Source organism: Geotrypetes seraphini, chromosome 16, assembly GCF_902459505.1.
Source record: "Geotrypetes seraphini chromosome 16, aGeoSer1.1, whole genome shotgun sequence".
Lineage (NCBI taxonomy): Eukaryota > Metazoa > Chordata > Amphibia > Gymnophiona > Dermophiidae > Geotrypetes > Geotrypetes seraphini.
Genome location: NC_047099.1, coordinates 3873741 through 3890702, shown reverse-complemented (window position 1 = coordinate 3890702; position 16962 = coordinate 3873741). Strand labels below are relative to the sequence as shown.

General features: G+C 42.8%; 1 protein-coding gene across 1 annotated transcript in view; it reads right to left on the bottom strand.

Moving 5' to 3' along the window:
• Positions 1 to 225: 225 nt before the first annotated feature.
• Positions 226 to 16962, bottom strand: part of LOC117350659 (alpha-2-macroglobulin-like protein 1) — a 39334-nt gene continuing 22597 nt past the window's right edge. Inside the window, exons 20-36 of the mRNA XM_033925114.1 lie at positions 15618 to 15744; positions 14648 to 14769; positions 14506 to 14557; positions 13608 to 13691; positions 12482 to 12658; positions 11618 to 11699; positions 10893 to 11049; positions 8908 to 8982; positions 8164 to 8326; positions 6556 to 6767; positions 6085 to 6300; positions 5543 to 5661; positions 4037 to 4127; positions 3806 to 3874; positions 3381 to 3483; positions 3249 to 3293; positions 226 to 1643 (exon numbers count right to left, since the gene is read on the bottom strand). Of these exons, the coding sequence (XP_033781005.1) occupies positions 3256 to 3293; positions 3381 to 3483; positions 3806 to 3874; positions 4037 to 4127; positions 5543 to 5661; positions 6085 to 6300; positions 6556 to 6767; positions 8164 to 8326; positions 8908 to 8982; positions 10893 to 11049; positions 11618 to 11699; positions 12482 to 12658; positions 13608 to 13691; positions 14506 to 14557; positions 14648 to 14769; positions 15618 to 15744 (1887 nt within the window). The 3' untranslated portion in view covers positions 226 to 1643; positions 3249 to 3255. The remainder of the gene's footprint in view (positions 1644 to 3248; positions 3294 to 3380; positions 3484 to 3805; positions 3875 to 4036; positions 4128 to 5542; positions 5662 to 6084; positions 6301 to 6555; positions 6768 to 8163; positions 8327 to 8907; positions 8983 to 10892; positions 11050 to 11617; positions 11700 to 12481; positions 12659 to 13607; positions 13692 to 14505; positions 14558 to 14647; positions 14770 to 15617; positions 15745 to 16962) is intronic.

Here is a 16962-nt window from a genome sequence, read left to right as displayed (position 1 = left end):
ACTGGTCTGACCCAGTAAAGCTATTCTTATGTTCTGAGAAGCATACTGAGGATATGTTTCCTTGTTTGTTTTTTTAAATCATTTTAGATACCCCCTCCTTTATTAAGAAGATACCACTTGTCAGTTATTTTGGGAACCTATAATATATGTATTAAAGTTTAAATTCATAATTTCCAACCAATAGAGATTGCCAATTTCCAAATATTTTCTTTATGACCACTGTTATTGTAGTTGCAATTACTGTGTAATTTATTTCAAGAACTTTACAGGCAGGTAAACATTTTTCGTCTTTTTCAAGTACCCATCAGTGGCAACAAGTGGTGTTCGGGGATAACATTTGTTAAAGTCCATGCTGATTTTATGGAGGCTTTTCTCTCAATTAGTATCTATGGAGGAGAAAAGCCTCAGTTATTCAGATTGTGAACATAGTTATGAATCAAATATTTTACTAATGATACCACTATGCTAAGTTATTTTAAGAATCTTCCCTTGAATTTCCACAGAATCTCTGGACTCCGAATGGTGTTATCTTACTTCACGCCAAAACGGTTCATTGAGTAATGACGTCACAGTCAATATAGACCAATCAGATCCTGAAGACGACCACAGGGCCCTGAAAGCTTCCATGCACAGACAGGAAATTAGAGAGTTACAATGTCATCCCTTTCGTCCTTTGTAAAGGACAGTCCCGATAATGCATAACATTTGTTGACAGTTGACTTAGGGGGAGTGACACTTTAGCATACAACAATTTAGAAAATAAGCTCACAAGGCATGTAATAGGTAGGGTTAGGATACCTCTAAAGGAGAGCCTGGTGCTGTGACTCACTTCCAAAGATTGTTGAGTGTGATTCTCATAAAAGAGATACTTAGGGGTTTGTTTTTTGCCTTCCTGGAAGTGCACACAATTGTTATGTTCTTAAGAGGCACTGGTTTAAAATTATGCAAGCAAACAGATTGGCATGTTTATAACCATTGTTGGGTTTAAAAAAAAAAATCCGGTCCAACCATTTTGCCTAGAACTTAATTTTGGTCCTTAATGTGTTCTGTAGAAAAGTCAACTCTATGGAGAAGTGTTACAAACATCATAGCTGCTGGCCAGAACCAGAACCTCTCCAGTAAGAAAAGTTCTGAGGCCAAACTGCAGTGAAGCTGCCCCTACAGCATCAGTCACAACAGAAGATCCACATGATACAGAAAGAATGAAATTTGAATGGCTGTGTGAAGCTGGGAAGCCTTAAAATAAAAAAAAGAAGAAGGAGGAACCAGAATAGGCCATAGTAAATCTGGCCTAGAGAACAGTTTCCTTAGATGATTCGAAGGGTAAGGAGTCATGGATTTGAGATCCTGCCTTTTTCTGGAACAGTCAAAGCGGTTTACGTTTATTAATTGCAGGTACTTTCCCTGTCCCCAGAGGGCTCCCAATCTAAATTATTGCTCCTGAGGCAGTGGAGGGTTAAGTGACTTGCCCAGGGTCACGAGTTGCTGCAGTAACTGTGAATCAAACCCCGTTCCTCGGGTTCTTAGGTCACTCCAGTAAATGTTACTGCATGGTATTAGGAATCTTGCTCACTCCTCTGGAGTCTTCTAGTGATGGCCACTAGTATTTTGTAAAACGCAGATCCATTTTCTGAAACAAATACCTATAAGATAAAAGGTACACGGGAATAAACATAATCCTTAATAGTTCAGCTGGTTCAAGGCAATCACAAAACAAAGAGCTTTTAAGACCAGTGGCCCTTGACTACGGAATAAACTTTGAAATACAACGTCACAGTTTTTTGGCTTTCGACAGGTACTTTTTATTAATGGCTCATCTTAAGATGAATTAGGTGGTTTCGTGATATTTATGCATTTTTATAACATAAAGGTTTATTTTATTCTATCATTCCTAACAACTGAATGTGTAAAAATTAACAGAATAAAGAAATAATCAGGGTCTTTGAGAAAAGGCTGATCCTACAAACACAGACTCTAGTAATCTGTCCATTTAGAATTGTTTTAGTCCAGTGCATTCTCCTTTTCCTAGTTGAGTGTTTATGGAAGGACAGAGGCACTGGCACATTGTCTTGCAAACTTTTTTAGCTCCAGCACACTAAATGGAGCAAGTGTTCTTATGAGAACATTATAATTGAAATTATACCTCTGTAAATGTTCGTCGGTGCGAGCAGCATCTTCACGCTGCCCTTGGCTCCCTTCTGATGTCACATCGTTGTCCCGTGACAGGAAGTGACATCAGAAGGGAGCCGAGGCTGGCACGAGCAGCCGGTGGAAGATGCTGCTCGTGCTGGCATACATTTAGAGCGGTACACTGGGGAGAGAGGAGTCTTGCGTACACAACGTACATATCATCTATTCTAGTGTATATTTATTTTATGAATTAATTCTTCTGAAGGGAATTTTAAAAATAAATTCTGGAATCTTTCGAGTCACACAGTCACCCAAGGTTGGTGTGTCAAGCTGGCTTTGTGATCTATTGGCTGGAAGATGGGCTCTGCGCTCAGGAGTTCGTTTATCTGAGCAGTTTACATTTGCAATAAATTCCAATTGGGGGATGAAGGAGAGTAAGAAGTATACAGATAGAGAGTTGTAGAGGGCTCATGGGGAAAAAGTAGGGTAGGATAGGAAAGGGGTCCTCACACAGCTGCCCTTGCTGTCTGAGGAATAGCCTGTTAAAAAAAAAAAAGGGCCCCTTGATAAATTATTAGGCAGATCCGATTTTCTGAAGGATTGATGTGCCTGAGTTGTAGGCATCTATAAGAAAAATGTCTTTAGTGAAGCCTTGAATTTTTCTAAGCCAGTGTATCGCAAACTGTGTGCCGCGGTGAGATTCCGGGTGTGCCACAAGAGGGTGTATGTGTGTCACTGCCAGCGCCGCGCCCCTTCTCTCTGCCCTCCCGGCATACTGGAATTTTAGTGTAGGGATTTTCAAAACCCAACAGTTTGTCTGGGTTTTGGAAAGTCCCCGAGCATGGTGCCGCATCTGGAGGGCCTCTTAGCATGCGTGGACGTCGACGTTATGATGTCACGCACATGTGGGCGACATCCGTGCACGCTCAGAGGCCCTTTAGACATGGCCCTGTTTAGTGTGCCACGGCTGGAAAAAGTTTGCAAGACGTTGATCTAAGTGGGGAGAGTTTGGAAGTGGTGGTGATGAAGTCCTTGCTGAGGCTGCAGTGCTGCTCGTGAACTTGCTGAAATGAAGATGCAGCTGGTTTCCCAGCCACAGAGGCTTGTTTGAGACCTACCTCCTCGTCAGCAAGGGGCATTGTACTGAATCAGAGCATTCTCCTCTGCAAAAGACAAAATGAGTACGAATCAGGACAAGTGAAAATCCCGAGCAGACGACCGTTGAGGTTTCCACTCTTGTTGTTACTCACCTGGTTGGTAATAGTCGTACACTTTCACTGTTGCTGGCTGCAGGTTCCCCACGATGATGTCTCGTCTCACAGAAAAAGAGAATTCACGGTACTTATGATTCAGCTGAGAGAAGGAACAGAATAGAGAGGAAGTCTGGAATCACAGTGCACCTTTTATGAATGCCCAAAACTTTACATCAATAATGATCAACTATGAGACTATGACAAAAGTCACAGACTCCTGATGCAAGCTATACATGCTGAAATAAACTTCTTGGTCACATCTGCCTCCTCATTTGATAGTAACATAGTAGATGACGGCAGATAAAGACCCGAATGGTCCATCCAGTCACTGCTATTTTTTTTTGCCTTAGTGCTTCCTGTGGGAGATTCTTCTCTTGCTGCTTTTTTGCTCAACCTTAATATTGCCATGCAACTGAACCTACCTCATCTAGGTAGATGTAGACGATTGTGCTTTTAATTTCCACCTTCCTCACCAAAGGGTATTGGAGCAGCTGCAGAGACAGAACCACAGGAGAGAGAATTATGCTTTGGAGGTGCGATAGGGTCCTTTGGGTTTGGGACATGTGAGAAAGGTGCAAAATAGATGCCAAGGGACCAAAAAGGGGCATCAAGGACAGAACTACAATCTCACAGCAGAGGGAGAGGATTCTTACTATGTCCTTTGTATCATCTGCAGGGATATATCCAGACAGCATCACTACCTCGATGATCGCCATGTTGGATGCACTCCGGCTCCCATTGTACCTGAAAAAAGGGAAAGGCCATGAGGTGATGAGTGGCTAAAAGTAGAGAATGACTAGGGGACAAATTTGACCCTGTCCCTGCAAGTTTTATCACTGTCCTTGTCTCTGCCCCATTCATGTAAGCTCTGCCTTAACCGCACAAGCCTCGAACACTTCTGATTTTAAAGTGCTTGCAGGAATGGGGCAGGGACAGGAAAAGAACTCAACGGGAAAATGAGATCCCGCAGGGTTGGAGAAAAATGTGTACCCTCGCCTTCTCTAGGTAAAAGCCTCACTTTATCCAAAGGGCTCAAACATCTGTTAGTTTGATTTCTCAGTGGGATATTACATTACTTTATCCTCCTTGTCTGTGAATGAGATTATCCAAGTATACAGCCTTACTTGGTTGTGCCAAACGTTTTTGAAATAAAATCCATTTATGCAGTTTTTCTAACACTTCTCACTGTGCTTTTTCTGGTCTAAACTAAACTAAACCTTAAGTTTGTATACTGCATCATCTCCATAAAATTAGAGCTCGGCACAGTTTACAGGTAAATTCAATGAGGGAAGCACATAATAAGGAATTAGAGGTTATGAAGAGGAGAGCTAGCTTTACATTTTAAATAGATAGCTTTACTTTTTGGAGAAAAGCCAAGTTTTCAGATGCTTTCGGAATAACTGGAATGAGCCTAGGTTCTGCAGCGGGGCAGGGAGGTTGTTCCAAAGCTCAGTGAATTTGAAGAAAAGGGATTTCCCTAATTTACCTGCATACATGATGCCTTTTAATGAGGGGAAAGATAGTTTGAGTTTGTGGGCGGATCTGGTAATGTCAGGTCTCGAAGAATTCCAGGATAGTGGGATTAGGGGAGGATCTTGAAAATTAGGCAGGTAAATTTAACGTGAATCCTAAAAATCACCGGAAGCCAGTGAAGTTTTGACAGAAGCGGGGAAACATGGTCAAATTTACTTTTTGCGAAGATCAACCTAGCCGCAGTGTTCTGGATCTGCTGAAGTCTTTGAAGATTTTTATTGGTTAGACTTAGATAGATGGAATTAAAATAGTCCAGTCTGGAAAGAATGGTCTCTCATTGTTATCAAATTAGTTTGTGGTTTTGAACAACTTGAAGAAATGAAGGTGGACAAAGCCACAGGACTGGATAGGATCCATTTCAGGATATTGACGAAGCTCAGAGAGGTTCTGGTGGGTGCTCTTAAAGATTTGTTTAAGAAATACTTGGGAACATGTCATAAGCATAATATCATACTCCAGAGCAAGTGCTAAAGATTTCTCAGTATATCCCAGGTGCTAAAAACATACTTCCCTTTGTCTGCAGGCCTCACAATGACCCAGAATTTGGCAGCAATTCTTTAAAGACTAGGAGTGATTTTTATAGCACTTAGCTTGCCTCCTCTTCGTTGGATCTCCCCAGCACGTACCAGACATGAATGTTGAGAAGCAGTGTGCCAATGTAACCGGAGCAAGCAGGGGGCTCTGTCACCACACGAAGAGCAAAGCTCGGAATAGTTTGGGGAGGGGTATTGTATCGTCCTGTCACCTGCCATAAAGAGAAATACATATATAATTTTTCACATAAATATAATTCAAGTAGAACATGTGTGTCTGGACTCCCACTCAGCTAAGTTCTTCAAATTACTTATTATACAAATGTGTAGACGGACAGATACAGAAACATACTTAAGGTAACTTCATTCATACATCTATCTGTATTGTAAGATATTCATTCACTGCACTACAGAACAAGCTATCTCCCTGTCCAATCAGAACTTCACCTACAGAATGAACACAGCCTGAGCTTTGCATTCTAAAAAGAGAAAGTTTATTAACACTGTGTAGATTCTCCCGAGAATCCCAGTGGTGTAGATAATGGGGAGAATTCATTAAAAGTCACTTTATTACAAGGGCAACAAAGATTTTAGACTCATGAACCTCTCCTTCCTCCCTGCTGAATGCTTCTCACCAGCACGAGCACGCATCCGTCACCAGTTGCAGAAACCGAGTACTGCCTGGGGATAAAACCGAGAGGCTGCTGCTGCAGTAGAAGCCGATTGATCTTATTCACTCTGAACGTATAATGCAGTGCTTCCGTCACATCCACAGTCACGGTCACCTCTCCGCCCTCATGGAAGGTCAGCGCAGCGTACTTAGCTAGGGCCTGAAGAGCCACAACTGTGTCCTGGGAGAGAGAAAGATGACAGGGTTTCAGTAAAAGGGGCACCAGGGAAACAAGCCTTCAAGACCCAGTTTCCAAGCATAGGGGGGGATCCACGATTGTGCTAGGATTCACCCCCTTACCCCCAATTTTCAAACCCAGAGTTTTGTGGGATTCACCCCCTAAATTCAAAGCACAGGGGGACTCGCAGTCGTGCCAGGATTTCCTCTTTCATTGCATGGGCACCAGAATTCTGTTTCGTTAACAAGTGGGCGTTACCTGGGTGGAAGCGAAGCCTCCGTAGGCATTCTGCTTTCTGCTGAGCCACCTGACTATTAAGGACGCTCTTCCGATGTCAATGCTACCTGTATCTTGGACAGAAAGGAGGCTTAGGAGGACGTATGCACTCAGTTCAGTGTCCATAGATAGGGGCCGGTCCCAGAATCCGTTTTCCACAACATGGGTGCTATACCGCCAGTGGAGCATCCCATCTGAGGGGGTGAGAAACAAAGGTCTTGTCAGGGCCAGTCCCTGGCCAATTGAACATTTCTCAATCGGTACACAATCTTTGTTTTATACACGTGAAGGAATTAGAAAGGGAATGGGGACTTCTATACAGCCTTTTTGTCACTTTGGCATTTCAACGCTGACATTCAAAGTGGTGGGCACTGGAGGATTAAGTGCTCAGGTTTACTTGAGGCAGCGCCAGGATTTGACCTTACGACCTCTGGTGCAGAATTAGAGTGCTACTGTTGAGGATCCCAGGAAAGGCAGGACATGCTTTTACGCAGAAATACATCTTGTTGTAGATCAACTACCTGTCTGTCTCTCTCATAAGAACATAAGAATAGCTTTACTGGGTCATCAAGCCCAGTGGCCCATTCTCACGGTGGCCATTCTAGGTCACTAGTACCTGGCCAAAACCCAAGGTGTAGCAATATTCCATGCTACCGATAACAGGGCAAGCAGTGGCTTTTCCCATGTCTTAATAACAGGCTATGGACTTTTCCCCCAGGAACTTGTCAAACCCTTTCTTAAAAAAAAAACCAAAAAAACTCTGTGGAGTGATGATGTTCTTAAATGGACTTTATTTGAAAGTGTCAAAGTTCCAAAGGTACACTGAAATCATCCAAATAAAATAAATTCATCCACATAAAAATAAATTCATCCACATAAAAGCCTTAAAGGACCTAGTTCGCTAGGGATACAGGACTCGCATTTCGACAAAAAGTCTTCTTCAGGGGTCCAATTGTGTGGTGTGCAAATGCAAGCAGCGTCTCACTTCCGGCTCGCCACACAATTGGACCTTTGAAGAAGACTGTCAAAACGCGGACCGTGTTGGGTCCTGTATCCCTAGTGGACTAGGTCCTTTAAGGCTTTTATGTGGATGATTTCAGTGTACCTTTGGAACTTTGACACTTTCAAATAAAATCCATTTAGGAACATCGTCACTCCACAGAGTTTTTTTGGTTTTCTCTGGATTTTCTTCTTTGTGGATATTTCGGGGTCAATTCCTTTTGTTTTTTGCTTGTTGCTTTTTATAAACCCTTTCTTAAAACCAGCTACGCTATCCGCTCTTACCACATCCTCTGGCAATGCATTCCAGAGCTTAACTATTCTCTGAGTGAAAAAAAAATTCCTTGCAACTTCATTGAGTGTCTCCTAGTCTTTGTAATTTTTGATGGAGTGATAAATCGATCCACTCAAGGGTACGGGATAAAAGGAAGGCGACATGGAGACAGTTTTCATATTTGGTTATTAGTGGGTCAGTTTTCTAAAACTTGCTCAGTTTAAGATAACTAAAAACTCAACCAACACTAACCAGCTGAAATATTCATCCAGCTAGACTTAAGGCCCCACCACAATGTCGAATGCTCTCATGGTTACCTGACTCGATGGCTTGCTGGTCCAGCTGGCCCAGGATTGTTGCTCGAGCCCCGACATTTCCTATCAAGGTGTAGGCATAGGCCAGCAGAGCCTTTGTGTAGATACTGGTCACGGTTTCCCCTGCTGCTTCCAGGCACGCAAAGCCATTCACCACCAGTGAGTTCTGGGAAGAGAGGATCAGCTTAGTTTCCTTTCAGATATGTATAGCAGGGGTCTGAGAAATCGTGTGAGCTGCAGGACTTCTGAGAATAAGCACAGTGCAGAACCTGGGGAGCCTCAGCGAGTTGTGGAAACTTTATTGAACCAATACAACTCTCCCAACTTTGGGAAAACTGACTACTGCACCAATGATTTTTTGGTGAGAATACTAAAAGGAAATTTTAAGACAATTCAAGAAGGTAAGACCTCTGAAATCAAAATGATGAAATATTTTCATACCTACCAGACCTTGGCTTTCTTTCACACTACAAAGAAATTTAAGCTGCTTTGTCACCTCTGTGTCTTTCTCTTGGCACTGCATGTCAACTGACCTAACCTCTTCCCGGGAGCTAGTTACAACCGTCTCACCACTCTTTGCTCCTCTCTGGCCCTGTAGAGTTCTGTGTGATTGAGGAGATAAGTCTCTAATATCTAGCCCAAGGCTCACGTCTCCCCCATTTCCTTCACCTCGTGCTCCGCCACCTGCCTTTATCATAGCCCTGTCAACACACCCATCAGTGAACACAGGAGACTGTCGGTACTTACGTCCGGGGGCGAACCCTGCTCCAGCAGAGCCACCACGATGTAAGCGGTGAGAGAGATCTCATCATCCACACCTCCCTGGAGGAAAAAAAGTTTCAAGTTTAATAGATTCTTTGATTTGTTCGCATAATCCAATTTCAATGCGATTTACATCAGTTAAAAATTGAATAAAATAATAAAATCCACATACATGATATACACTACTAATTGACAATAGAACATTAGGGAGGGAGGTTGCTTAATTACAATAATAAAAAAAAATAAACTAGAAATAAAATCGGGAATAGGTTTAGGACACGTGGGTTAGGAAACAAATAACCACATATTTCTAAGACCTCCTCATCCTGACCTAAAGTATAATAAGATTGGTCTATTAAAAAGCGTCTTTAAATAGCCAACTCTTTAGGAGACTTTTTAATTTGTTCAATAGTTTTTCTTCTCTAGCCATCATGACCAGGTGGATTTTTTTTTTTTTTTCCATTTGCGTATTACTTTAATTTAAACTGATGGACGGACACATGAACAGCAGAGGGAAGGATTTTTCTGAATCAAGTTATTTCTTGTATTATACAGAGTTGGCTTGTGGGAGAATTTTGATCCTCTATCAATTGGAATTTAATGCTGCTGCTGGAATTATCATCTCCTAATCATGTGAAAGATGCCCCTGTGATCTTTCACCAGACAGGAGAAGGGAGCTCAGTGGAATCTCAGAGAGACATCCTAGACCCATCTCTGAAATGTAAGCAGTACAGTGACTGGAGTGGTCTCTCTCTCTCTGGAAATGCATTCTCTGTGAACATAAGAACTTCCACTGCTGGGTCAGACTAGTGGTCCATCATGCCCAGCAGTCCGTTCACGCGGCAGCCCTCTGGTCAAAGACCAGCGCCCTGACCGAGACCAGCCCTATCAGCGTACGTCCTTGTTCGGCAGGAACTTGTCTAACTTTGTCTTGAATCCCTGGAGGGTGTTTTCCCCTATAACAGCCTCCAGAAGAGCGTTCCAGTTTTCTACCGCTCTCTGGGTGAAGAACTTCCTTACGTTTGTACAGAATCTATCCCCTTTTAACTATAGAGAGTGCCCTCTCGTTCTCCCTACCTTGCAGGACCCGAGGAAGAGCCTCCTGAATCTCATGTGTGTGCATTCATTTCCAGTGCGTCCGTTTTGTTTATGCCTCTTTTTTTCTTTCCAATTTGAGTTATGTTTTATTTTTAATTTAGTTTTTTAACTCTTTCTGTTGTAAACCGTTTAGATATATCAAAGAATAAAGAAACTTGGAAACCTACAGCCCAGATCCTGCTTCTTCTAGGTGAGGGGATGGAGGGTGTTTCCTAAGGCTGACATACGAAGGTGGCACCTGAAAGCCATGGGTCATTTTTAATTTTCTTGTGAAAAATCCCCCATCTGTCTTTGGCATAGGTACTTTTCCCCTTTCATCTGTCCTTTGATAAATTCTGTTCCTTTCTCTCTTACCATTTCTTTTTTTGGGGGGCATTACATTGAAAGGCAGTCAATGCTTTTTCCCTTATTCGTTCCTTTTTTAATGAAATTGTAGTTCTACCCCAGCTTATAGTTAGTGAGGTTTAACATGTCTGTTATTTCTTTCTATTTGCCCATTTTATCAGTGTATATTGCTTTGAAATTATTATATAAGCGTTTTATCAAATTTTAATTAAACTTGGATTAAGTCGATACACATAACCATAATTAGTGAGGTGAACCCATAGCGCGTATTCCCTATACTGTCTCAGACTAGACCCCAAGGTCTTATTTTCTGTTGGGAAAGGTGACAGTGATGCAAGAGGTGTGTGTCTTCCTGTGGAGGTTTCTGGGACCGTTTCTTAGTTTCACAAACAGCATGGCTCCCATTCCCAGTTTTCCTTTTACTTTGTATCTTCCAGTGTTGACAATGTGATTAGAATAAATCATTGACCTGGTCACCATCAACTATAAGCCCCGACACTGAAGGGATGATGTCGTTCCCGTCTGACCTTCATTGCTGTGTGGAAGAGTCGCCCTATGTTGGCGAAACAGCCGTTGGATAACTGGTGTCTCCCTAGCCAGGTTATAGCATCATTCACATTGTTCTCGTCGATGAAGACGTAGTGTCGTGCCTGGCCAAAGCATTTGGCAACAAAGGCAGTAAGCCTGGAGAAGAAGAAACATAGTAATGACACCAGATAAAGACTTGAACGGTCCGTCCAGTCTGTCCTGTAATTACATGTACTACAATTTCATGATTAAATTAAAAATGTCTTTTTTCATTGTTATTTCTGGGCCATAGACCTTAGAAGTCCTACTGGAGTTGCCATTGAAACTCACTCCAACCCATCCAAACCATCTCATTTGCTGGATTCAGACTGTGAAAGTTTGCCCATTCATATTCTAATTAAAGATCCTATCTCTTCATCCCATGCATTTTTTGAATCCCATCACCATTTTCCTCTCCATCACCTGCCTCAGGAGGGCATTCCAGGCATCCACCACCTTCTCCGTGAAAATGAATTTCCTAACAGAAGGGGCAGTTAAGACAAAAGAGACTATTAAGTCTCACTATGAGTTCCATGAATTTGTTTCTTAAAGAATGCAACCCCGGAAATGCTCCAGAGAAAGTTGAACTCTTTTCCATGGTCATCATTTCTATAATGAAGGGGGATTTCACACTACTAATGACCATGCAGGAGTTACGCGTAGTGATAGCATAACCCACACTGACCAAGTGTTTCCATCTCCATCGCTGCTCCCAAAGGCGCTGTAGGATCCATCACTGTGTTTGTAAGTCAGTTCCCTCTGATATCCTAGAAAGAGGGAAACGAGGCTCGTCAAACACTCAACCCTCGAGTTTGAGTAGCCTGTGGCATTACACCGGGAAGAGAGAATGAGCAGACTGTCCCACGTACTCCTCATCTTCCATCATGTTTCAATGTACATTACTCCTTAGATCTAGGCCACCTGTATATTCTCAAACTCTTACACTTGAACCACAGCTCGCCCCACTCCCCTACATAAACTGATCATGAAAGAAGTGCACAGAGGGAAGAAATCTCTCTAAATCCTGTGGGATTATAGGAGGCACTGAACATAACATAATATAGCCAAAGTGACATAAGTAAATCAATTGCAGAGCCAGGTATAAAACTGACAATCGGGAGATAACTTAGGTTTCCCTGAGAGATACACAGTCAGCAACAGAGAATGAACAGCTAGCATTTCTCCTGTTTTCTGTCTTTAAATTTTAGTCAGAGATCATCTATCCTCTGTCTAAGAGTAAAACATATTTTGTGCTGCTTATCCTAGGTTTAAGCACTGGATTTCCCCAAATCCAACTTAATAATGTCTTAGGGACTTCTCTTTTGGAAGTTATCCAAACCTTTTTTAAACTCTGCCAAGCTAACTGCTTTCACCACATTCTTTGGCAGTGAATTCCAGAGTTTAATTACACGTTGAGTGAAGAAATATTTTCTCTGGTTTGTTTTAAATCTACTACTTAATAGCTTCATTGCATGCCCCCAGCTATGGTGGCAACTCAAATCTCAGACACTGGAACTCAACATTGGAGGTGTTTTCTTGATTTACTGACCGCTCACAAGGAAGCCATTTGCCCGTGTCCTGATCTCATTGGTCAGCTGTCCCGTCTTCTCCAGGTACTGCAGCACATATATGATGGGGGCAAAGGTCACCATGTTTTGCTCCCCACAGCCATATGGCATCTGGATGAGTTGGTCCAGATTCTGCAGTGCTGACCCCATGAGGTCACCTGAGAGGAGAAGAAACAGGAATGCTCTAAACAACTGACTGTCTGCAGGTACAAAGTGAGAAGAGGTAATGCAGTGGGATTCATGGAACATGAAGGGTAAAATACAAGTTATTTACTACGTCAAATCTAGCTAGTGCTTGGGACCTGGGTTGGCCACTGTTGGAGACAGGTTACTGGGCAACTCTTATGTTCTTATGTGAGTCAAGTAGAGGACAATCAAGTAATTGTGACATCACTGAGTTTGGCTCTTAGGCATTGGTGGAATGAGGCATTATGACATCACAATCTCAGCTCTGGAATGTTGCTACTCTTTGGGTTTCTACCAGGCATTTGGGACCTGGGTTGGCCACTGTTGGAAACAGGATACTGGGCTTGATGGACCTTCGGTCTGTCCCAGTATGACAATTCTTGTGTTCTTATGTGAGCCAAGTGTAGGACAGTCAAGCCATTGTGACACAACTGATGAGGTTGGCTCTTAGGCATTGATGAAATGAGGCTTTATAGAATCACAATCTCAGCTCTGGTATGTTGCTACTCGTTTGGTTTCTGCCTGGTATTTGGGACATGGGTTCTGGGTTGGCCACTGTTGGAAACAGGATACTAGGCTTGATAGACTTTCGGTCTGGGCCAATATATCAATTCTTATGTCAACTAAGTCTAGGACAATCGAGCCATTATGACATCACTGATGAGGTTGGCTCTTAGGCATTGGTGGAATGAGGCATTATGATGTCACAATATCAGCTCTGGAATGTTGCTACCCTTTGGGGATTCCACATGAAATGTTGCTACTATTTGGGGTTCCAGAACCTCTCTACTCTGAGATTCTTGAATGTTGCTACTCTTTGGGTTTCTGCCAGGTACTTGGGACCTGGGTTGGCCACTGTTGGAAACAGGATACTAGGCTTGATGGACCTTCAGTCTGTCCCACAACCTCCGAATACATTACCCAGTACATAAATTACAGCTCTCTCTGATCCTTCCACAATGTCTTGAGGGATAACCAGGGAAACTTCTTCAAAACTGGTGCTTCCTTCAGGAAAGAAAGCAGAAGGCAAGACTCTCCTCAGTAACACAAGAAATACCGAACATGTTGCCAGTGTCCTGACCCTCTCCCTACCACACAGAACATAACCAGAAGATGTGTAGACATGAGTTCTAACTGGGAACATTTCTTCTATTCCTGTTTTACTTGTTTCCCGTTACAGGGATCTTCACTTATTAAATCCAGGGCACTCTTCCCATCTGTATATCTCACTAACATTGCTCAAGGCTTTGACATTTCCCAATCCAGAAGACTTTTTATGCCGATGAGGGAACACCTCAGGTTATTTCCCACACTTTGTTCTATTCAAGGTGGTGTGGTCAGGGTTCTGAGGCTTTTTCCTTTGCTTTGGGTATTTAACATGTCTATTTAGTCTGTGCAGTGACAGGGGCAGTTTTATCAAGGTCTTTCTTACCCTCAATTCTAAGGAGTGTGTTATTTGTTAAGAAGGGTGTTGGATATAGTATCTCACCAACATGCACATCCCTCCTTCGCTCACACACCATAAAACACACACATTTCTTTAAAGCAACAATATAAGAATCAGATTTGCCACCAGCCAAAATATGTGTTTTGTAAGATATTTTTAAAAAATTATATATATATATATATACAATCAAATCTCAATTATTATACCTGCTTAAATTATTTCTATTTCATTTTGCTACTTATTTGGGCGATCAACAAGAATTGAAGAGTTTTAACTAATCAAATATGAAATTATAAGAGTGTAGCAAAGAGTTTGATTGCCCGATATTACAATACTACGGACATTTCCTTTTCGTTAAATTCCAATCCTTACTATTGGTGCAGAGCAGGGAGCTGCGAGTGTTCTCCCCCGGGACACCCTCTGGCTGGAAGAGGGAACAAGATGACAAAATCAAGGTCAGAAATAAACACCAGAATCCAAACCATGCATGTGACGTTATATTAGCAGCACTGACCTGGACCAAAAGGGGTTTGATCAGTGTGTCTGTACGGCCTTTCTCTGGCACCACTGTCTGCTTCCCGGCACAGAGCTCCTCCGTGTTCAGAGCCTCGGTGCTCACGGTGAAGTTCACCTCCCCTGAGGTTAGAAACCAGGCAGTTACAAAAATGTATCGAGATGAACCACCAAAACTGAGATACTAAGCAAGAATTCCTAAAGGTTTGTGCTTGGAAAACAAGAGTTTAGCTTGATACTAAATGCCCCCTAAAGAGGACGCCGTGTAATGTCACCCAGCTTCAAGCATAGAACACGCTTTGTATATCTCCCGGAAGAGGTGGTGGAGACAGAGACTGTGAATTCAGGAGAGCGTGGGTTAGGCACGTGGGATCTCTCAGAGAGAAGAAGAGATAATGGTTACTGCGGATGGGCAGACTGGAGGGACCATTTGGCCTTTATCTGCCATCATGTTTCTATGACATCACAATAGAAGTGTTAAGAGCTTTAGCCTATAACCATAAAGCTCTATGGCCTCATAATGCAGGTGTAAAAAGCCTTAGCCAATAGGGAGAGGAGGAGACAGTGGATGCTGCAGATGGGCCATTTGGCCTTTATCTGCCATCAAGTTTCTATGTTTCTAGGTAAGGCCAAACTCAGTCGGACAGAAGAAATAAGACCTCCAGCCAAGCTGCCGAGCACAAAACCAGGACCGGCTCAGCCTTTTGTAGAAAGAATTCACATCTTGGCCAATGTTTATATAAATGTTGCATACAGGTACCCCTTGCTTTCCTCCTAACATTTAGGAAGTGCTGTTGGGTCCTGGAAAGCTCCATGTCTCCAGGACAGGCTGTGATGGTCCTGGTTTTTATATCTGCTCTCTCTATAGATTTTCATATTTTGCCATTCTGTTGTACAGGATGGGATCAGTTTATTCTCTGATGACACAGCACCCCTTTGTAATTCAATCTGCTCTTTCCTGGTCCTCTTACCCAGGGTGGTAGCCGTCACATCCCAGGAGGTGGTGATGGAGCTGTCCATGCACAGACAGGTACTGTACACACAGTTTTCACACGGAGCCACCAGGAAATCTTCAGACTCTGCCAGGGTAATCCTGATCTGCATATCAAGAGGAAAATCACAGTTTTATCCAGCAATGTCCAGTCACTAGGAATAGGATGACCTTCTCTTGGCAAATTACTGCCCCCCCCCCTTCCATTGCGCCTCTGGACTCGTGGTTTCACCATCTCCAAAAGAAAAGAGGAACTGCAAGTGCTAAGTCAGAGACAGTGTGACAAGGCCTTGTCAAGTCCAATCAACCACTCACCCAGTGGGAGTAAAGGGGGGTTGACTGCCCCGAGTGCCTTCTCAATGGAGGCGCCGGCACCTCTCTGCCCTGCCCCCCTCTGTTGATGTGGATAAAGGTGAGACAGTTGATATAGTGTATCTAGATTTTCAGAAAGCTTTTGATAAAGTTCCTCATGAGAGGCTCCTGAGAAAATTAAAGTCTCATGGGATAGGAGGTAAAGTTCAGTTGTGGATTAGGAATTGGTTATCGGATAGAAAACAGAGGGTAGGATTAAATGGTCATTTTTCTCAATGGAGGAGAGTAAACAGTGGAGTGTCTCATGGGTCTGTACTGGGATCGGTGCTATTTAACTTATTTATTAATGATCTGGAAATTGGAACGACGAGCGAGGTGATTAAATTTGCAGATGACACTAAACTGTTCAAAGTTGTTAAAACGCATGCGGATTGTGAAAAATTGCAGGCAGACTTTAGGAAATTGGAAGACTGGGCGTCCAAATGGCAGATGAAATTTAATGTGGTTAAATGCAAAGTGATGCACATTGGGAAGAATAACCTGAATCACAGTTACCAGATGCTAGGGTCTACCTTGGGGATTAGCACCCAAGAAAAGGATCTGGGTGTCTTCTGCCCAATGTGCGGCGGCGGCCCAAAAAGCAAATAGGATGCTAGGAATTATTTTAAAAAGGATGGTTAACAAGACTAAAAATGTTATAATGTCTCTGTATCACTCCATGGTGCAACCTCATCTGGGGTATTATGTTCAGTTGTGGTCTCCTTATCTCAAGAAAGATATAGTGGCGCTAGAAAAGGTTCAAAGAAGAGCGTTCAAGATGGTAAAGGGGATGGAACTCCTCTTGTATGAGGAAAGACTAAAACGGTTAGGGCTTTTCAGCTTGGAAAAGAGACGGCTGAGGGGAGATATGATTGAAGTCTACAAAATCCTGAGTTGAGTAGAACGGGTACATGGGATCGATTTTTCAGTCCGTCAAAAATGACAAAGACTAGGGGACACTCGATGAAGTTACA